Below are 22,692 nucleotides of genomic sequence, written 5' to 3'. Positions count from 1 at the left end.
TATATCAGGATGCTGTGGTCTACCATAGCAAAGGCTTATAGCGAAGTCCAGGTATATAACACCTGCATTTTCCTCTTCTTGGATGCATGTTAGTATCTCTTCATAGTGTATTAGGAGCTGGGAGAGGCATGAGCAGTTCTGTCTGAAGCCATGTTGTCCTTCATTGAAGAGATTTTTGACCTCAAAGAAGTTCACCATCTGTCTCCTGACCACTCTCACATATCTTGTTGATATGAGAGGTTAGTACCACAGGTCTGTATTGATGAGGCTGTCTTCTGCTTCCTTCTTTTGTGTATTGGAGTAATTATGCCCATTTTGAGGGTTTTGGGTACAGTACCAGTAGCCAGCAACTTGGTCCATAGCCCCTTCAGAGGTTTCACGAGTTCCATTTTGCACCTTTATAGTAGTTGTGGGTGGAAACCGTTTGGTCCAGCTGCTGTGTCTGGTGCCATGTTATCTATTGATGTTATTATGTCATGTTCATTGATGGTGATGTTGGTCAATTTTTGTCATGAAGAGTTTGTTTTATGATTGAGTCTGACATTGTTTCTTTGTGGATGCATTGTGTGGTACAGGTGGTAGATTGTTGTGTGTGTTTTAAGTAGTATGCTGCAGTTGTGTGTGTGTGTGTTTTTTATTAAATTTAATTGCTTGTGTGATAAAAGGAGATAGCTGAGTGAGGTTGAGAGCTGTTGCATAGAACCATGTTCCTATTATATTCATGTGGAGGATTTTGGTTTCTGACTGCAGGTGTTTTATTGGGTGTGGTTATGGTGCATCTTCTTATTCTCAATATTTTATTTTGTATTGTTTGTATAATGTCTATGTTTTTATGATTGTTGGGAATGAGGCTTGCATTGTCAAATGTGGTTTTTGTGAACAATTAGTAGATTGATTAGTTTCTTTGTCCAAAGCCCATGCTTGTGATTGGTTGTAGCATGTTTACTTTCATGAGTAAAATTATTAGTAAAAATGGTGTAGAAGGCTCTGTGTAGATCTGAGGGGATGACTGAGGACAAGATGAATGAGGGAGGTGAAAGGGACATTGAAAAAGAGGGGAATATGGATGAGTGGAGAGTGGCTATGTATAGATGATACTGTTATGCAAGGAAGGGAGGGGTAGGAGGTGCTTATATGTGAATGATAATTTGGCACAGCCCAAAGGGATTTCTCCTTATCTTCTCTTTTTCTGCACAAGGGGACAGAGGGGGGGGGGATAGCTGATTCAGTGAAGCAGCCTTGCTGTGGATGTGCTGTGTCTTGCTACATTGCTTTTGACTCAGGGCAGTGGGCGGGATACAGGGATAACCCATCATCCATGAGGAGCTAAGATGAGAGGGAGGAGGGGAGTGAAATGAGTGAAAGTGGGTATATAGATGGATAGATTTTATTGTTGATTTTCACTATCAGATCTTTGATGTGTACCAAAAGTGAGGCCTAGGATTTTTGGTTGTTCCCCTTTTTCTTTCATCTTTCTTTCGATCACACCACCACTATATTTCAATGTAGGATGAATCAGATCTTCAATGGTTTTCTTCAGTTATGTTTTTAATGAAATGCCACTCATATTTTTTTTAGCAAATTATAAGTCTCTCCAGTTATTTTCTTTATATGATTCTGTGTGTATGTATAATGTATATCATTTTATAGATATAGATGTAATATATATTTATTTATTGTTTTGATATTTACAGGATGGTAAAGTGGAAGTAGTAGCAAATGCTGCTGGGGACAGAGTTACCCCAGCTGTGGTGGCCTATCACGAAAGTGAAGTGGTAAGAAAAGTTCCTTCTTCTGTGTTAATCTTATGCTATTCTCAAAATAACTTTATACATAATATGTAGAAACTGATAAGATCGTACAGTTCATGAGTGCAGTAGATTGTACATTATGAAATATATACATACATACCAAAAGGTCTTTACCCCTTACAAGGGAGGTAGCCAAGTGAAAATATACACTTACTCCATATCCATCCCATTCATTGTCTTTCCCATCTTAACACTATACAGTACTACTTCTCATTAACGGACTAAAAGGGGGGTAACGGTGTCCATTGGTGTGAATAATCCGTTGATTTGGAGTGGTTTATGGGTGGCGTAGTGATTGCACGCACTAAACAACAGCCCCAAAAACACCGAAAACACAGCAAAAACGCCGCAAACATAGCTAATTAATGTCCGTTAATGAGAGGTCTCACTGTATTGACAAAGTCATCCATGTTCCACCTCCTTCTTGGCCTTTCTCTCAATTTCACTCCATCCAGTTCTGCTTTCCACACTCTTTTGTTGGTATTTCCTTACACATGCTTTCCATATGCCTAAACTGCCTCAACACTTTGATCTACCACATCTGACAGCTGTCTTTTGACCCCCAATTTCTGCCTCGCTTCCACATATTTCACTAATTCACATATTTCACATATTTCACTATTTCACATCTAATATATTTTTTCAACTACTTTATCTCACAATTCATGCTCTTCCTTTTTGTCTCCCTTGAATTCAAATTCTCCTTACATTCATCTCTAATTACAAATTTCTCAATACTTTTCATTCCACCCATACATTTACTGACCTCTGTTTCTCAATAATTGACTGACGCAAAGTATATATATGAATACAGTGGAACCTTGGATAATGAACTTAATCTGTTCCATTATTCCATTCTTAAACTGAAATGATGTCCATGTCACCCATATGGGACTTGGTATTTGCCTTCCAAATTACAGGCAGTTTAGCTTTCAACACAATATTGCTCTTAAATGTACTACTAGAAGTACCTATTCTTTTCAATACTGTGATATTTGTTCACAGATATATAGATTGTGAAGAAGAATGCATGTGTAATTTTCTTTTTTCTTTTTTTCTTCATTTTTAGGTGTCAGGACTCCCTGCCAAGCAAGGAATTATTCGTCATGGTCAGAGTACTGTTCAGTATGTCTTAAAGGCAATTGCTGCTGAGGATAGTTCATATCAAGATGGCACTCAGTGCCAACCAGTATGGAAAGATGGAAAGGTGATATTCAATGTGCAGCGTGGGGAAAAGAGTGTGCGAGTTACAGCCACTGAAGTGCTTACTTACATATTTCAGTTATTGAAAGGTAAGGCAAAATGTTGGATAGCAAAGGTTTGTTGTAGACAGTCTTAAAAGTAAAGAATTTTCATGTTGCTTAACCTCTTAGCTACCTTTCAATTATGAACAAGCTTAAGCAGGGTTCATAATTTAATGTGTACTCTTTTAGTAGGGATAGAAAATGTTATGATAATTCAAAATTAGTATTTTTTAACAAGAAGAGGTCATACTGCTATGTACTGTTATATGTGTGCATTAAACCAGAGACCAATGATAGATACCTGCAAATTATGGTTCTACAAAACAGATATCTGCAACAATCATCTCCCTGCCTCCTATCTTCAAAACCCAACAGTACCCCCATCTTCATTTAGAAGGTCAATCCAAAGGTGCTGACACTTGTTTTCCAGACCAGACTAAGGTTCCTATCTCTCAGCTTCAATATTTTCCCCACCTTTTAACATAAGGAGATCTGACAACTAATAATTGCATCCCTCCTACTACTTAAAACTGGTAACATAGGAACAAATCTTCTCTAATATAGCACAGGCAATAGACATTCTTGTGTTAATTGATCATTTTTGGTTGAATATTTTGTAGCTTTCTCCAAATAAACATCTTGATCTTGCACTACTTGGGATCCCACTGTATCCTCCTGTTGCCACCAGGTTATCTTAGCAATCACTGAGAAACTTTTTATCTTGAGTACTGTGTGAATGCTTTGTGATGTCACTCTCATACTCTTCTTTCAAGCTACTTTTTTCTTCTTCCTCTTTCTCTGTCATAGCTTGAAAGAGAGTTGATGATAGCAAATACAGTGTTCAAGAAGAAAGTCAAGCATAAGTACTCATGGGAGAGGGTGGTGGATGGAAGGGTGGCAGATAGAGTGTTAATGGACTATATAGTGGTGACCAGGAGTATGGTAGGAAGAGTTAAGGATGTACATGTTCTAAGGGGAGAGAGTGGGGGAATATCAGATCCTTTCCTGGTGGAAGGTAAATGGAGAGTGGAGAATAGGTGGAGAAAGAGGAAAAGGGCAGAAGGTAGGGAAGGGAGGTACTTAGAGTGAACTGCTTAAATGAAGAAAAAAAGTAGAATGAGTATAAGAAGTTGAGAGAGGAGTGGGAGAGAGTAAAGGATACAGTAGAACTAGGAGTGGAGGAGGAATGGGGATGGTTCAAGGAGGGAGTCATAAGATGTGCAAAGATGGTGTGTGTGCAACAAGGAGGGCGGGAGGAAATAGAAAGAAGGGTAGTGAGTGGTGGGATGAGGAAGCAAAGAAGGGTGTAGAAGAGAAGAAGCAGGCATTCATAGATTGGCTACAAAGTAAAGGGAAAGGAAGTTAAGCATGAGATAAAGGAAGCAAAGAGGAGAGCAGATGTGAAATGGGGAAAGAGTATGACAGAAAATTTTGAAAGTAATAAAAAGATGTTTTGGAAGGAAGTTAAAAGAGGAAGAGGAGGCAAATCAAGTAGAGAAGAAAAGGTAAAAGGTGCAGATGGAGAGATGATAATGGAAGAGAAGGCAGTAAGAGGAAGGTGGGCAGAGTATTTTACATACATACATACATATACCAAGGCTTTTTCCCCCTTCCAAGGGAGGTAGCCAAAAAGGGAAAGGCATAAAAACACTCCCACCCATTTCATCCGTAAATACACTCCCCACCCTTCCTCTCATCTGAGCACCTCCTGGATGACGGGTCATCCCTGCACCCTGCCCACCGCCCTGGGTCAGAAGCAGTGTCGCAAGACACAGTACATCCACAGCAAGGCCGCTTCATTTAATCGGCGACCCCCCCTCTCCGTCCCCCTTTGCATATAAGGCGAGGACGGGGAGAAATCCCTTCGGGCTGCGTCAAAATTTACTCACACATACTACCCCACCCCCCACCCCCCCGCCCATTCCTCCTCATGCAGTCACAACATCATCCATATACAACCATTCTCCACTCACCTCTGTCTTCCGTCCTCTCCCTTCCTTCCTCAACAAACATTCCCCTCTTCCCCAAAGCCCCCTTCACCCCATCCATCCACCTCATCCTAGGACGTCCCCTCATGTTCACTCCCTCCACATCTGCCTTCCATACCTCTTTTACTAGTCTTTCTTCACTCATTCTTTCCATGTGTCCAAACCATCCTAATATTCTTTCATCAACCCTATCTCCCAAATCCTTTTTCACCCCTGTTCTCCTCCTCACCTCCTCATTTCTCACTCTATCTAGCCTAGTAACCCCCACCATACTTCTCAGACACCTCATCTCAAACACATTCAAACTCCTTCTCTCTTCTTCTCTTATGTTCCACATTTCTGCCCCATACAGTGCTGTTGGCACAATCACTCCTTCATACAGTCTCCTCTTCGCATCCATTCCCAAATGTCTATTTCTCATTACACTCTTTAAACCACCAAGGCATTTACTCTCAATCTACATTCTACCTCCACCTTCACTCCACCTTTTCCTGCTACACTTGCACCCAAGTATCTAAACTATCCACTTCCTCCAGTCGCTCTCCCTTAATGTTCACTTCCAGTCTACTGCCACTTTCACCCCTTGTACATCTCATCACCTTACTTTTACCCACATTTATCTTTAGCTTTCTTCTATCACATACTCTCCCAAACTCTGCCACCAGCTTCCTCAATCCCTCCTCTGACCCTGCCACAAGCGCAGTGTCGTCCGCAAACAACAGCTGGCTCACCTCCCACTTTTCTCCATTTTCTTTAACCATCTCCAATCCCTGACTCACTACCCTAGCATTCACCTCTCGCACCACCCCATCCATGTATAAGTTGAACAGCCAGGGCGACATAACGCATCCTTGACGAAGTCCCACCTTTACTTCAAACCACTCACTCTCTCCATTTCTAATCCTAACACATGCTCTACTACTCACATAAAAACTCTTGACAGCTCACAAAAGCTTTCCTCCTATCCCATAAATCTGCATAACCTCCCACAGTGCCTTTCTGTCTACCCTATCATAAGCCTTTTCCAGATCCATAAAAGCCCAAAAAACATCCTTCCCCTTTCCTATAGCTTTCTCACATATCTGTCTTACCACAAAGATCTGATCTACACAACCTCTACCCGTCCTAAATCCACACTGTTCCTCACCAATTACTCCTTCTGTTCCTCTCCTAATCCTCTCAATTAAGATTCTCCCATAAGCCTTCCCTACTACACTCAACAGGCTAATCCCTCTGAAATTACTACATTCACACTTGTCCCCTTTTCCCTTGTAAAGAGGAACTATACAGGCACTACTCCAGTCCTCCGGTACTCTACCCTCTCTCCAGCAAACATTAAATAACCTCACCAACCAGTCCACCATCACTGAACCTCCCTTTTTCAGACATTCTGCATGACATCCATCCAGACCAGGTGCCTTACCTGCTTTCATCATCTTTACAACTGCCTTCACCTCATCATTTTACGGAGTTGCTAAATGTGAAGGAGGATAGGGAGGGAAAGGTAGTTGCAGTGGGAAGCACTAAGAAAATGAGAGTGATGAGTGAGGAAAATGGAAGAGAAATAGGGAAGGATGAAGTGAAAGCAGTTGTTAAGATGATGAGAGCAGGTAAGGCACCTGGGTTGGATGGATGCCATGCAGAATGTCTGAAAAAAGGAGGTACAGTTATGGTGGACTGGCTGGTGAGGTTATTTAATGTTTGTTTCAGAGAGGGTAGAGTGCCAGAAGACTGGAGGAGTGCCTGTATAGTTCCACTTTACAAAGGAAAGGGGGACAAGTGTGAGTGTAATACAACCACTCCTCGTTTAACGACAACAATTGGGACCAGCGCGCCGCCGTTAACCGAATTGGTCGTTAAGCGAAAGTGTATACATGTACTGTATGTACAATGTCCAGCAATACATGTATCTTTATTTTCGTGTATTTTCCCTCTTTTATACAGTACATTAAAGCTTTATTTACTGTTTATTTACCGTGGTTAGGTTCCTGAAATTACCGTATATGACCAAATCCGCGTATGCTGACATTCCATATTAAATACCGGGGTATTTTTTTTAGTTTCGACCATGGGCGCAATATAGCAATAGAAAATTAATTATTAATTTTGTAAATTAAAATGTATCAACATAATATGCAATTTTGTGGGCGGAAATGAAAGTAAAAAATACCTTGCTACAAGCAAATATGCTAATGAACGAAGTCGGTAGCATAGGATCGGGACGCCATCTTGTCGTCTGTCAATTGACGGCCTCGGTACTTCCGACTACCTCGCCAGGTATATTTTCTTGAAGGAATGTTATGGTGCGGAGATACATGCATTCCTTCAAGCTGCAAGAACTTTGTATACCCTGCAAGCTGAGAGAGTGGTTGAAAAGCCCGCCAACGTCTCTCACGACGACGACAACGAGGACGAGCCGGATGACATTTAATTTGCAGGTAATGATTTATTAAACACAGGTTAGGTTAGTTTAGTTTAGGTTAGACGAATCTATCATCCTTTCATTTCTTCGACGTCGGCATCTATCATAACAAACATGGTGTACCATTCGTCCGACATGACTTCGTTACTTACGAAATCTGTTTTAGCACTTTTTTGTTTTTTATTTCCGCTCACAAAATTGCATTTTACGTTGATACATTATAATTTACAAAATTAATTTTCTATTGCTATATTGCGCCCATGGTCGAAACTAAAAATTTACCATTAGCGGTATATACTGTACTCCAGGTAGTTTTTGCAGCTTGCAGGATGGTAATGTAGACCTAAACTTCAGAACACTTTACCTCACAGCTAATATCCACCGTACAAGTTCATTTAAAACATCATACAAATTTGCCTCAGCCAACTTGATTATCGTACACAACGTCGTAACTTCGGGAGATTTACGTTAAACGAATATTGGTCTTTCATAAAGCCCGTCGTAACTCCGCGTTGTCGTTAACCGAGTAGGTCGTTAAACGAGGAGTGGTTGTAGTTACAGAGGGATCAGCTTGATGAGTGTAGTTGGGAAGGCTTATGGAACGGTCTTGATTGAGAGGATTAGGAGAGGAACAGAGGGAGTAATTGGTGAGGAACAGTGTGGTTTTAGGACAGGTAGGGGATGTGTAGATCAGATTTTTGTGGTAAGACAGATATGTGAGAAAGCTATAGGAAAAGGTAAGGATGTTTTTTGGGCTTTTATGGATCTGGAAAAGGCTTACGACAGGGTAGACAGGAAGGCACTGTGGGAGGTACTGCAGATATATGGTATAGGAGGAAAGCTGTGAAGAGCAGTCAAGAGTTTTTATGAGAGTAGTAGAGCTTGCGTTAGGATTAGAAATGGAGAGTGAATGGTTTGAGGTAAAGGTGGGACTTCATCAGGGGTGTGTTATGTCACCCTGGCTGTTCAATCTTTACATGGATCGGGTGGTGCGAGAGGTGAATGCAAAGGTAGTGGGTCAGGGGTTGGAGATGGTTAAAGAAAATGGAGAAAAGTGGGAGGTGAGCCAGTTGTTGTTTGCCGACAACACTGCGCTTGTAGCAGGATCAGAGGAGGGATTGAGGAAGTTAGTGACAGAGTTTGAGAAGGTGTGTGAAAGAAGGAAGCTGAAGATAAATGTGGGCAAAAGTAAGGTGATGAGATGTACAAGGGGAGAGAGTGACAGTAGGCTGGAAGTGAGCATTAAGGGTGAGAAACTGGAGGAAGTGGATAGTTTTAGATACTTGGGTGTGAATGTGACAGGAAAGGGAGGAGTGGGGTGGAGGTAGAATGTAGATTGAGAGAAGCGAGTAAATGCCTTGGTGGATTAAAAAGTGTAATGAGAAATAGACATCTGGGAATGGATGCTAAGAGGAGATTATATGAAGGAGTGATTGTGCCAACAGCATTGTACGGGGCAGAAACATGGAACATGAGAGAGGAAGAGAGAAGTAGTTTGAATGTGTTTGAGATGAAATGTCTGAGAAGTATGATAGGGGTTACTAGGCTAGATAAAGTGAGAAATGAGGAGGTGAGGAGGAGAACAGGGGTGGAAAGGGAGCTGGGAGATAGGGTTGATGAAAGAATATTGGGATGGTTTGGACACATGGAAAGAATGAGTGAAAAAAGATTAGTAAAAGAAGTGTGGAAGGCGGAGGTGGAAGGAGTGAATATGAGGGGGCGTCCTAGGATGAGATGGATGGATGGGGTGAAAGGGGCTTTACAAAAGAGAGGACAGAAGATAGGGGTGAATGGAGAAGGATTGTGTATAGATGAGGCTGTGACTCATGAGGGAGAGTGGGTGGGGGGTGAGGAAGTATGTATGAGAAAAAATTTGACACAGCCTGAAGGGATTTCTCCCCGTCTTCTCCTTTCCTGCATGAGGGGACGGAGAGGGGGGGTCGCCGAATTTATGCAGCAGCCTTGCTGTGGATGTGCTGTGTCTTGTGACACTGCTTCTGACCCAGGGCAGTGGGTAGGATGCAGGGATGACCCGTCATCCAGGAGGTGCCAAGATAGGAGGGAGTGAGTAGGGTGGAGGGGAGTGGAATATATGGGAAATGAAATGGGTGGGAGTGATTTCTATGCCTTTTTCTTTTTGGCTACCCCCCATGTAAGGGGGAAAAAGCCTTTGGTATGTGTATGTATATACTACTTATTTCTAATTTGAAAATAGAATCAGATTTTTATATTGACATTTGCAGACATAGCCAGCACCCACACAAGTGAAGAAGAGCTACCATTAGTATTGACAGTGCCTTCATGGGCAAATGAGGAAACTGTACGGTTATCTCGGGATTGTGCAGAAAAAGCAGGATTTAATATTCTCACCACTGTTGCACAGCCTGCAACTGCACTACTGGCATACAATCTATGTGATGATAATCTCAGTAGTTGGTAAGTATTAATTGAAGAGTTGACATCAATATTTAGATCCAGGAGGGCCATTTGGCTTTTGGGTCATCTGTACCACACAGAAGACAGAGAACACATACTAATATGGCCCACACAACAACACAATATCCCCTTCTGAGTAACTTGTGGTCCTGACTACAGGCTGCCAGATTACTAGATGCCAGAGATCTTTAAGAGAGATCAGAGCCTATGAATTGATTGATTGCATCAAGATAATCACAAGGCCTTAGAATAACAAGAATTTAGGGAGGAAACTTAAAGTGCACTACTATGGATTTGGTGGGGATACACTTGCATCTTTGCTCGAATCTATTGGGTCTTTTTTATTTACATAAATAACCACATTTGCTCTATATTTGATGTTAGCCCTTCAGATGTTAAATATTACAGCAAGATACATAAAAATACTATAGTTGTGTATGTACGTTTTTGTATGCATATGTGATGTAGTAATTATAAGCAAAATTATTTGTTTTCATAGTAAATTAGATTATGGTTGCTAAACTCTTTTCTTTGCAAATAACAAAAATTACAATGCATGTTGAATGATGAAAAAGAGTTGGAAAGGATTAGTGGTAGCTGTGAATGTTGAGAGCTGTGGAGTCGGAGTCGGAAACAAATAAGGGGTCCCTGGAGTCAGAGTCGGAGTCTGAAATTATACCAACTCTGACATACATTTTATAACTGATAAGTGATTAATTGCCAAGACAAAAGTATAGTCTCCCCTTAGTTTTATTATGAACTCGTTTTTCCTCAAAATTATATACATGTACTTTTATTAATGATGGATTCGATAAATGTATAAAGTACCTCTAATTTGACACATATATGGAATACATTTCTTCTTGACTCTAGGTGCATGAAATTGAGAAAATGAGCTATAGTTAGAATTAAGGGGACACTCTATTTTCTTCTTGGCATATGGCTGATAGTTCAATATAGTCCGTACTGAAAATACATATTATAGTGTTTGAATATGGTAAAAAGGATTAAAATAATTAAATAAACTACTGTACATGTTTAATAGGCTATATTCAGTATCTCTGGTGGTTAATATACAGGTAGGCTAGGTACAGTGACCACGGAACAGAGTGGGGATCGACTTACGATGAGATCGTCTTACGATGGCTCTATCGAAACCTAATGCCATCGTAAGTCGACGTTTACCTGTATATCATATGTTTTAACTTCAAATTTTATAGATATTTAATCGATTATCTTTTTTCTTCGTCTTCTTCTTCTTCTTCTTTCTCCCCGTTTTCCGGAAATATTTAATTTTTTCACATTTAAAAAGTTACTGAAGTTTGGATCATAATCCCCTTCCAAAAATACAAATGGCAAAAAAAAAATTCCAACAAAGTTGGCAGTCTTTGAATACTTTACAGTCATAGCAGATGGAAAATATTAACAGTGTCAGTGTATCATAGATGATAATGATGATGATGGTGAAAAATTATTTGAATCGAAAATCAGTAGATTCACTGGTTCTGGAAAAAGTACTCTTTCAAGAGCATCAAACCTGAAAAGACGCTTGCAACGCCATCATCCAAAGGAGCTAGAAGAAGTAAATAGAAAACATAAAGAAGACAGTAATGTAAGCACTCCATCTACTTCAGCTAAGAAGGATGAGAAATCATCTGGAAGACATACATACATACATACATATACCAAAGGCTTTTTCCCCCTTACAAGGGAGGTAGCCAAAAAAACAAAGGCATAAAAACCATTCTGGAAGACAATCCCAAATATCAACTTTCTTTACTACTGATAAAGTTACCGTAACAATGACATCACAGAGGTTTAAGAGTTACATCATTAAAATGGTGGTGAAAAATAGTGTACCTATATAATTTTTTCCACGGCCAGCCTTTCTCGGTTTAAATGGAGAAATGGCTAGAAAAATTGGAGTTTCAATGGATAGAGAGAGTATAAGGAGACTTGTAATTGAAGAGGCTAAGAATAAGAAAGACGAACTTATTAAAAGTCTAAAGGGATGCTATGTCTGTATAAAAATTAATGCATGCACATGCCACAGAGTCAACTATTTTGCCATTAATGTGGGGTTTGTTGACAAGAATGATAGGGTAGTGACACAGACATTAGGAGTAAAAAAAATGCTCGGACACATCACATTAGTGAATATCTTCATAAGTTGGTGGAAGATGTATTAAAAGATTTTGAAATTAAAAAAGAGCAAGTTCTATGTATTGTAACTGATAACGCTTCAAATATGCTGAACACAATTAAGAAAATGAATAAAGCAACTGAAGAAAGTAGACAAATGTGTGATAAGAAAGAGAACATTCCTGAAACCTCAACAGAACTAACTGAGGAGCCAGAGGAGAATGTATTGTTTTAGATAAAATTGTTGAAGAAGTTGCTGAATTATTTACAATTCAACATATGCATTGTGCTGTACATTCACTGCAACTAGCAATAAGAGATGGATTGAAGGATTGACCTGTAGCTACTCTCATTGGAAAGCTGAGGCAAGTAGCAGTTGCAGCCAGAACACCAAAAACTGATGCTATTCTCAAGAGACGAGGTGGAAAAGGGGCTTTTTTTAGATCAAGCAACATGCTGGGGTACCACCTATTTGATTATCAAAAGCTTACTTGAACTAAAAACTTTCCTGGAGGATCTAGACAACCAGAATGTTTCACTAACTGAAAACCAGTGGGCACAAGTACAAGAACTAGAAAGTCTGCTTTGTCAGCCTTATGTCGTTACCAAGAATTTGCAATCTGAGGAATTAACCCCTGGTAGATTCTTGTGGGAGTGGAAAAAGTTGATATTTAGCCTGAACAAAAAAGGAGGATTAATTGCTGATGAGATTGTTCTTTCAATGAAAAGAAGAGAGTCTAATGAACCGAATCCTGCTAAGCAGTGAGCAAACTGATCTAGGAAAACAAGCATTGATTGAACTAGCATGTCACATGAAAAAACTTAAGAGACTACCTGAAGCTGAAACTAAAGATGATGCTCACAATATCAGTAACTTAGAACCAGTTATAATGATAAAGGTCCACTCAAGTTAGGAGTGCATGCATAGGCTTTATGAGATATGTAAGCCATAATTACTTAATTACAAAGAGAGGAGTCAGTCAGAGGTGCTAAAAAATAGAGGAGTCGGAGGTTTTGTGTTCCGACTCCACAGCCCTGGTGTAATCTCATGGAATGTGTGAAAGGGATGGGAATGATGTGGGAAAGGATTGTCCTCTCCTGTGCTTATTCATCTAATAGGTTAAAAAATCCTTAGAATTTTATTTTACTGTTTCATTGCCATCACAAGATTTGGGTGTTCATTTTAAACATGGAGGAAATTGTATTTTGAACAAATGAAAATGCGGTAAGATACTAGAACTAAAGCTTCTCTTGTTTTCTTTTTAGGACAGTGCTAAGTATTCACATTGGTGGAACAACAGTGGTTGCATCGGTGTTAGAAGTTAGTGCAGGTTTAGTCACCATGAAAGAGTCCATAACATCATCTGCTGTTGCTGGGAATACGCTTACAGAAATTCTCGTTAAGCATTTTGCAAAGGAATTCTATTCGTAAGTCTCCTTGTATACTAAGGTCTTTTTTCCCCCTACAAGGGAGGTAGCCAAATCAAAAGGTACATACCCACTCCCATCCACCACCCTTTACCCCCTCTCATCTTAGCTCCTCATGGATGAAGGGTCATCCCCGTATCCTGCCCACTGCCCTGGGTCAGAAGCAGTGCAGCAAGACACAGCACATCTACGGCAAGGTTGCTTCACTTAATTGGCGACCCCCCCTCTCCATCCCCTCGTGCATAAAAAGAGAAGACTGGGAGAAATCCCTTTGGGCTGCATGAAAATATCATTCACATATAACCACTCCTTCCCCCCTGTCCCTCACCCCCTCCCTCCCTTTCATCATAGTATCCTCTATACACAACCATTCTCCACTCACTCCTATCTCCAACCTCCTCCCTATCTTGTTCAACAGGCTTGCTCTTGCTGAACACCCCTTTCATACCATCCATCCATCTCATCCTCAGTCATCCCCTCAAGTTTACTCCATCCTCCTCTGCCCTCCACACCTCTTTTACTAATCTTTCTTCACTGAATCTTTTGATGCATCCAAAACATCTCGGTACTCTTTCATCAGCTTGAACTGCCATCAGGTTAAACACCCCTTTATATAATCTCCTCTTTGCATCCATTCCCAAATGCCTATTTTTTCATGATATTTTTTAATCCTTCAAGGCATTTACTTCTTTCAGTCTACAATTTACCTCCTCCTCTCCTCCCATTCCTGCCACAAGCAACCTCAAATATCTAAAGCTATCCACTTCATTTAAGACTTGCTTCCAACTTGTTGCCATCCTCTCCTCTTATACACCTCATGAACTTTTACCCACATTTACCTTCAACTTTCTCCTATTGCATATCTTCCCAAACTCTGTCACTAACTCCCTTAGCCCTTAGCATACAATGACATCAGCGCCGTGAGGCGCAGGTGGAGGTACAAGGATTCCGGAGTCAGCGTCCTGATTATATTTATTTTGTAGTTGTAGCTGAGTGACCCTTGTATTCTGTGAACAGGCTTGATAACATTTTCTATTGTTATCAACATTCAAGGTGAAAGAGAACAAGTATTACAGATGTAATTTTATAATTCGCGTATTGTGATGCATCATTGTACATCAGGCAGCTTAATGTGCGTGCAAGTATTCAACTTGTATTGAAGAAGTTAATCCCCCTCTGACCCTGCCACAAGCGCTTGTTGTCAGCAAACAACAACTGAGTCACCTCCTGCTTTTCTCCATTTTCTTTAACCATCCCCAGTCCCCTGCCCATTACCCTCATATTACCCTTATTCGTAAGTATTGGTAAAATTTTGTTTTATCCAGTGGTGCCATGTATTGCCTTGAATGATGTAGATGGATTGATTCATCTTTAATATTGTATTTGAAAAAAGGGAAATTAATGAGGGCATAGAAACATTTGTTTCATCATTCTTATTTGGAATTACAAACATCAGTCTGTACAGTGAACTATGGTGCTAAAAATATACTCATTTTACTGTTGCAGAAAATACAAGGGTGATCCGTTAGAAAACCGTCGTTCAAAGAGGAAGCTATATAATTCTTCAGAAAATTGCAAGCATGTCTTGTCAACTGTGAACACAGGACAGGTAAACAGTTGAAGTTGTTTCAGTGTAGTCATGTACTTCATATGTGCTAATTTATAAAATGCAGGAGAGGCAGTGGATGTTGGGATAAAAAGCTGAAGGCAATGCTGGAAGGAAAAAAAGGCAAACATGAAGATTGGTTGCAAAGTGGAAGTAGGGAAGCATACAAGAGGTAGAAAAGTAAGAGAATAGAAGTAAAATGCAAGGTAAAGGAATCTAAAAGGAGAGCAGATGTAAAGTGGAGTATGTATTTAAAAGAATTTTGAAAAATATATGAAAAGACGTTTTGGAAGAAAGTTAAGAGTTAGGGTTGAGTCAAGTAGAGACAAAAGGTACTAATGGGCAGATGTTGATGGAAATGAAGGCTTTAAAGGGAAAATAGATAGTGTTTCGTCAATTTATTGAGTGTTCAGAAGGATAAGGAGGACATGCTTGTGGCATTGTGCGATCCTAGGAAAATGCCTGATCAGTGAGGAGAATGGTTCGTGAGAGAAGAAAGAAGTGGGAGATAAGCCTGTTGTTTGCTGATAACACTGCACTTGTGGTTAGACTATAGGAGAGTCTGAGGCAGCAAGTGAGTGAGTTCAGGAGGGTATCTGAGAGGGAAAGTTGAAAGTCAGTGTGGATAAAAGTAAGGTGACAAGATATACTAGGGGTGAGGATGTTATTGAATAGGAGAGATGCTAGAGGAAATTGATAGTTTTAAGTATCTAGGGTCCTGTATAGCAGGTAACTGAGGAGTTCGGGTGAAGGTCAACTGTTGAGTGAGGGAAGTAAACAGATGTTTTCTATCTATCCAATAGCTTCTTCCCTCTTAAGGGTGTTAACCAGCCAAGAGATGCACCCACTCCCATCCATCACCCAGTTGCTTCCTTTTTATCATAGTTCCTTTATTACATTCTCTCTCCCTTAGATAATATGATAAGTGAAAAGGACATTGAAATATTTTTTGTTACAGGTATATGTAGAATCTCTTTGGGAAGGCATAGACTTCTCCACAACTTTGTCAAGAGCACGGTTTGAAGGCCTTGTATCATCTACACTGTCTGAATTCTTACAACCTGCTGTCGAGGTTGTAAGACGGAGTGGTTTTGACATTGATCAGGTTGATAAGGTAAGGGATATGGTTTATTATAGTTACTTGATATATTTTGCTCTTGAAAGGTATTGCTATTATTAGTAGTATCTTTATCATCTTTTTCCCCAACCTCACCCCACCCCAGTTCACTCATCTATTACCTACAAAGTGAGGTGCCAAAACACAGGAGAGGGTAGTATTCACCCCTTTCTCTCTCATCACATGTCCCTCTCTCTTTCCCTTGCCTGTGTGAAGATTGCACCTCATCACTTTCCTAGAAATACTGCTGGTTCATATCTGATGCACCCCTTTTATGAAACAGGTTGTCACCTTCATTTGTACAGTCTTCTCCAACACTGTCACTTGGGCACAGTTTTGCTTGTTTGACATCCTGGCTATGAGTTTTTACAGTTTCATTCACACTGTCTACTCACATTTTCCTTGGTCTACATTTTGTTCTCACTGCTAACATCACCTGTTCATGCATCCTCCAAAGATATTTACTGAAAAGTGGTACATGATGTATTTAAAGGGGAAGAGGAACAGTAAAAATGTGGCTCTGTATTTCTCCCCAATGAATGGAGATTTGTCCGTGGCTGTGATTCATAAAAGCGCCTCTAAAGTTCCCAAAGTATTGAAGTACCTTAATATGGGTATATATATATATATATATACATACACACACACACACACCACTGAACTGCCACGATAGTGGCCTGGAGTTCCTGGTTCGAATCCTGCCCAGGGCCGAAATTATTTCGGTACCACTGCGCTTCGGGTCGTTACTCTGACTCTCGTGGGCGGGGAGTTGGGGGTGTGTATTTACCTAGTTGTATTTACCTAGTTGTATTTTACGGGAAGGGGAGCTATGCTCGTGGGGTCCCGTCTTCATATCTCATTTTATCTAAACTATTTTTAAATTCATGTATTGATTTTGCACACACCACTTTCTCATCTAACTTGTTCCAACTGTCTATTGCTCTGTGAGGAAAGCTGTTCTTTTTAAAATCTCTTCTATAGCTGTCTTTTTTTATTTTCTTTCCGTGTCCTCTTGTATTTCTGTCATCCCATTTTATCAGATTCTCTCTATCAGTAATTTCTATGCCTTTCATGATTCTGTAAATAGCTATCAAATCTCCTCTCTCTCTTCTTTGCTCTAGTGTCTGTAGTTTAAGTTTTTGTAGTCTCTCTTCATATGATAGTTTTGAGAGTGTTGGTGCCAGTTTTGTAATTGCTCTTTGTATTCTTTCAAGTTTTTTTATACATTTTTTTGTACTTGGTGACCATATCGTTGCTGCATATTCCAATCTTGGTCTTATCAGGGTGATTAGGATTTTCCTCACCATTTCTTCATCCAGGTATGTAAATGCTACTTTGATTGTTCTTATTAAATTATAAGTTTCTCCAAAAATCTTATTTATATGTTTCTCAGGTGACATATTATTCATAACAATGACTCCCAGGTCCTTCTCATTTTCTACTTTTTTTATTCCTTCTTCTCCCAAATTATATGATCCTGTTATTCTGTTTTTGCTTTTTCCAAACTCCATTATACTACACTTTTTTGTATTGAACTCCATCTCCCACTTCCTACTCCATTCTTGTACTTTATTTAGATCTCTCTGTAGTGATTCACAATCTTCTTCAGTTTTCACTCTTTTCAGTAATTTTGCATCATCTGCAAAGAAGCTCATATAGCTTTCAATTCCTTCATCCATATCATTAATATATATAGCAAACATTATTGGGGCCAGAACTGTTCCCTGCGGGACACCGCTTATTACTTCATTCCATTTTGAGTGCTGATCTCTTATCACTACTCTCATTTTTCTTTCTTTCAAAAAGTCTTCCATCCAATTTAGCAATTTACCTTGTATTCCTCCTTCATATTCTAATTTCTTAAGCAACTTCTTATGTGGCACTTTGTCAAAAGCTTTTTTTAGGTCTAGAAATGCACAATCAGCCCATCCATCTCTTTCTTGTATTATATCTATTAGCCTTGAATAGAAACATATTAAATTGGTGACGCATGATCGTCCTTGTCTGAATCCAAATTGCCTTGGATTTAGTACGTTGTTTTTTTCCAAGTATTTTACCCATCTACTTTTGATAATTCTTTCACATATTTTTGCTATTGTACTTGTTAGAGAGACTGGTCTATAGTTGGTAGGTTCTTCTTTATTTCCTCCTTTATATATAGGTACTATATTTGCTTTTTTCCAATCTTCTGGAACTTTTCCTTCTTTTAAGGAACTGCTTATTATGCTATGTATTTTGTCTGCCAGTTCATTCCTGCATTCTTTCAGAATCCAGTTTGCTATTTCATCTGGCCCATGCGATTTTCTGACATCAAAATTACCCAAGTGTGTCAATATTTCATTCTTTGTTACTTCTATTTCTTCCATAGGGGGGACTTTTTCCTTCCACTCAATCTCTTCAGGTTGTATATTTTCCCTTGTAAACACTGATTTAAAATGTTTGTTCATAATTTCTGCCATTTCCATTTCCTCAGTGTATTCAACTCCTCCTTGTCTTAATTTCTCTAAGTCTTGTTTGTTTTTCAGTTTATTGTTTACAAATCTGTAGAATAGTTTTGGTTGATCTTTACACTTTTCTATAACATCTTTTTCATATTTTCTTTTTTCCTCTCTGCACTTTTGTACATATTCATTTCTATAACCAGTATATATTTTCCATTTTTCAGGTCTTCTGTCTTTTTTCCATCTGTTCCAGGCTTTGTCTCTTTTGTCCTTTAACTCCCTACAGCTTTTGTTGTACCAGCATTTTACATATTCTTTTTCTTGTTTTTGTCTTGGGACATACTTTTCCACTCCTTTTTTGTAAATTTTTGTCAAAATATTCCATTTCTCTTCCACTGTTGTTTCTTCTTTGTATATTTCTTCCCAGTTTTCTTGTTGGAAGAATTCTCTTATTTTATCAAAGTTTGTTTTTTCATACATCATTCTTCCTTTTCTATATTGTTCATTTCTTTTCATATATTTTTCTTCATTAAGTTCCAGTTCAATCAATATGTGGTCACTTTTACCTATTGGTGTTTTATATTCAATCTTGTCCACTATTCTAGGTTCAGATGTAATTATTAAGTCTAGCCTCGATGGTTCTTCTTCATTTCTATACCTAGTGTTCTCTTGTATCCATTGTGTCATTGAATGGTCAGTAATCATCTCAAGTAGAGCATTTCCCCATGAGTCATCACCACTCTTTACTGTCATTTCTTCCCAGCAGATTTCTTTGCAATTAAAGTCGCCCATCATAACTATTCTTCCTCCGTCTTCCATTATTTTAGTTAATGCTATCTTTGTGTCCTCTAACATACTTTTATGTTCACTCTCCTCCCATGAGGCTGTTTTCGGAGGCACATAATTGATCACAAATTTTCTGCTCTTCTTATCTCGGTCTTCCACTTCTATCATAATCATCTCTACTGTATTCTTTCCATATATGACACCTTTCACGTTTATATCCTTCTTAGTCAGGAACATAACTCCACCCCCTTGTTTTTTCTCTCTGTTTCTAATCCAATAATTGTATGTATCATGTCCTACACTGTTGGGTGGTAGTGGGCCTTTTAATTTTGTTTCTACAATTCCCATTATGTCCGGTTCTTTTTCTTTCAAATAATCATTCAGTTCATTCAATCCTGTTATCAATCCATCTATATTTGTGTAAGACACTCTTAGTTTTCTGCCACTTCCATTGTATTCTCTGTTTCCCTTATGTTTTTCTTTAGTATGTCGAACTGCTTTATTTTCATGTTCACTACTCTCCAATAGAATCTCTCTTTCTCTGACTCCGTTCTTTCCTCGTTTTTTGCCTTAGCTTCAATTCTTTTCTGCTTTTCTGCCTCTCTTTCCTCCTTATTCATTTCTCTTTTTATCCATACCTTTTTATATTGATCATTTGTTGCTAGTTTCCCTGTCTTGGATAGAATTTTCTCTGCTGTTGTTTGTGACCTGAATTTAATCTTAATTGGTCTGGTCTTATCTGTACTATATTTTCCGAGTCTGAATTTTTCCTCAATTTCCTTTATAATTTCTGGTTCATCTTCCTGGACTAATTTTAGTAAACTGCTTACTCTTTCATTTTCCTCCTTGATTCTTGCAGTTCTATCTGGGTTATGTTTCTCTTCCATTCCTAATATAATTATACATTTCTTTTTGTCAGCTAATTCTCTTACTATATTCTCCTTCTGTCTCATCACTTTAATAACTGAGTCTTCATTATGTTCTTTCAATTGCTGTTTGACTATGTCAGTGAATGAAACCTTATTCCCTTCTTGAGTTATTCTCCAATTTTTAGCTTCTGTAGCTAGTTTCTCTCTGTTTTCATTACTATTCTTCTTCAATTTCTCATTCTCCTCCTTTACATTTCCTAACTGTCTTTTTAGGTCCTCTATTTCTTCAGTTAAGTTTCTGTTAGCCTTCTCTAGTTGTTCCAACCTTTCAATTCTTTTAAAAATGGAGTCTACGTTACCTAACTTACTCTCCAAGTCCTCGATCACCTTATCAACTCTCTCCTCTAGTCTTATCAGTCGGGGGGGGGGGGGTTGTGTCCCCCCCACCCTCTTTAAATCCCTGGAACATATTCTCGTCACTTTCTTCTGTATTGCTCCTCTCTATACTTCTAATCTTTACATTTTTATTAGACATTTGATCCTCGCTAAGTCTTTTGTTTACCTTCCGCTTGTCTGGCTGGTCAAAGTCTACTCCCTCCTCATTTCCTTCCATTTCCCTCAGTAATCCCTCCCCTTTTCCTCTTTCCCTACGTTCCCACTACTCCACGAGCAATTTCCCCCCCACCCTGCAAAAACACTAGGCACTTCTCTTTGCGTTGGGATCCACAGACTTCACTTTTCTTCAGAACGTCTTCTAAGCCGTCCATTCGTTGAAGTGTGTGTGTGTGTGTGTGCAAGGTCATAGCATTACCCATAGATCGGACCTACGAGCTCTGAGCTCTCTTCCAGGAGGGAAATAGCTGTTGATCACGAGTCTAACACGTGATCCAAAAACCAAGTGAATGTATGAATGAATGAATATACCAAAGGGGAGTGGATGGGTGGTGAGATAAACACAGGGAACCGTTAGGGATTTATTCTGACATTTCGTCCTTACCAGGACTTCTTCAGAGAACATACAACTTCAAACAATTCACACCCTAAATACCCGCCGAAGCTATCCGCGTTCCACCATGATTGACCTGACCTCTCATCCTCCTCCACTCTGCCTTGCAAAGTATCAAATGGCTCGACGTTTTTGTTAATTTAATAAACCCATTGCAATGCTTGTTGTTTGGATGGGAAGCGATGTAAGCTGCTTCAGTTATTTTTCTTCTTTTCTTAGAAGACATCAATCTTCATCTTGTTGGCTGCATAGAGGGAAGTGAGTGGTGGTAACATCTTGGAACTGGCTGTAGCAGGAAGTATGTTTACTGCAGCACCGGTGTCAATAAGAAATAGGTGACGCGTCAGAGGATTTTCTGATGTAGAGGAGTTGTGAGCAGGAGGGGCAAACATTATGCACCTTTAATGTTTGCCGCTGGAGTTTAAAGTGGGGAAATGGGTGAAGGTGCAGGGTTGGTTACACTTGTATGCCTTGGAACCGAACTGGGTATGGTAGTAACATACCGCTGGGGTGTGGTCTGTGCTCCTGGATCTTGGTCTGGATCTGGAACATTGCCTGCAGGAAAATTACGGCAGTCTGCTGTGTGAACGTGTTCCTTGAGCTTGCTAACTTGCAGTGTTAGTTGAGTCACCATGTCAACAAGGCACTCGTAGTGGGGGTCTGTCTTGATGTGGAAGATGGAGGGCGAAGAAACTGCGGGGACTGAGTCTATGAGCTCATCGGCAAGTGTGAAGAGTTTCACCACGGGAAGCTGGTCCTTAAAGGTGAAGAGGCTACACTGAATAGTGGCCAGAAGACGTTGGTAGAACAGCTGGAGAAAAAAGGTCTTGTCAAACATGTCATACTTGTCTGCCAGGAGATTCCTCATGCAGCATAGTAGGTCTGACGGCCTCTTGTTGCCTAGTTCTTCCTTAGAGAGAAGCTCTCGAAGGCGTGTAGTGACGGATGACTGGAATCAGGCAAGGATAGCATCCTTTAGATCTTTGTATGGAGTCTTGGATGTTAATGCTGTAGAGATAGCATCAGATACACGAGAAAGGACATCCGGAGGGAGAAGGGAGCAGGCGTTGCTGAATTGGGTGAGGCTAGAAGAGATGCGCGAGGACCTGAAATTACATTCCAGGATGTTGAACCACACAGTCGGGTCATGACTGAGGAAAGGTGGTGCCATAGAGGCATTGACGGCAGACCGGGTTGCAGGTTGCTGGGGTGGGTTAGTGGGTGGAACTTGCATAGGAACCATGTCCACTGAGGTAGGAACAGACTTGTCCATGATGGTAGGGGCGGTGGCAGCAGGGGTGGTCCACATTGACTGCAGCAGCGGCGGCAGGGCAGGTCCACGATGGCTGCAGCGGTGTCAGGGGAAGTCCATGATGGCTGCAGCTGGGGTAGTGGT

The 22,692-nt window shown here is 39.9% G+C and overlaps 1 protein-coding gene across 1 annotated transcript in view; it reads left to right on the top strand.

The window, feature by feature from the left end:
- The window catches only part of LOC143032421 (heat shock 70 kDa protein 14-like), a 37,326-nt gene that overhangs the window by 2,811 nt on the left and 11,823 nt on the right, over positions 1-22,692 (top strand). The window contains exons 2-7 of the mRNA XM_076197172.1: positions 1,695-1,775; positions 2,881-3,103; positions 9,709-9,901; positions 13,310-13,471; positions 14,978-15,080; positions 16,036-16,191. Of these exons, the coding sequence (XP_076053287.1) occupies positions 1,695-1,775; positions 2,881-3,103; positions 9,709-9,901; positions 13,310-13,471; positions 14,978-15,080; positions 16,036-16,191 (918 nt within the window). The remainder of the gene's footprint in view (positions 1-1,694; positions 1,776-2,880; positions 3,104-9,708; positions 9,902-13,309; positions 13,472-14,977; positions 15,081-16,035; positions 16,192-22,692) is intronic.

The sequence above is a fragment of the Oratosquilla oratoria genome, chromosome 13 (genome assembly GCF_046742065.1).
Source record: "Oratosquilla oratoria isolate Oo_2021 chromosome 13, ASM4674206v1, whole genome shotgun sequence".
In the NCBI taxonomy this organism is placed as follows: Eukaryota; Metazoa; Arthropoda; class Malacostraca; order Stomatopoda; family Squillidae; genus Oratosquilla; species Oratosquilla oratoria.
The sequence above is the reverse complement of the archived record's forward strand: the minus strand, read 5'-3'. Positions and strand labels throughout refer to the sequence as shown.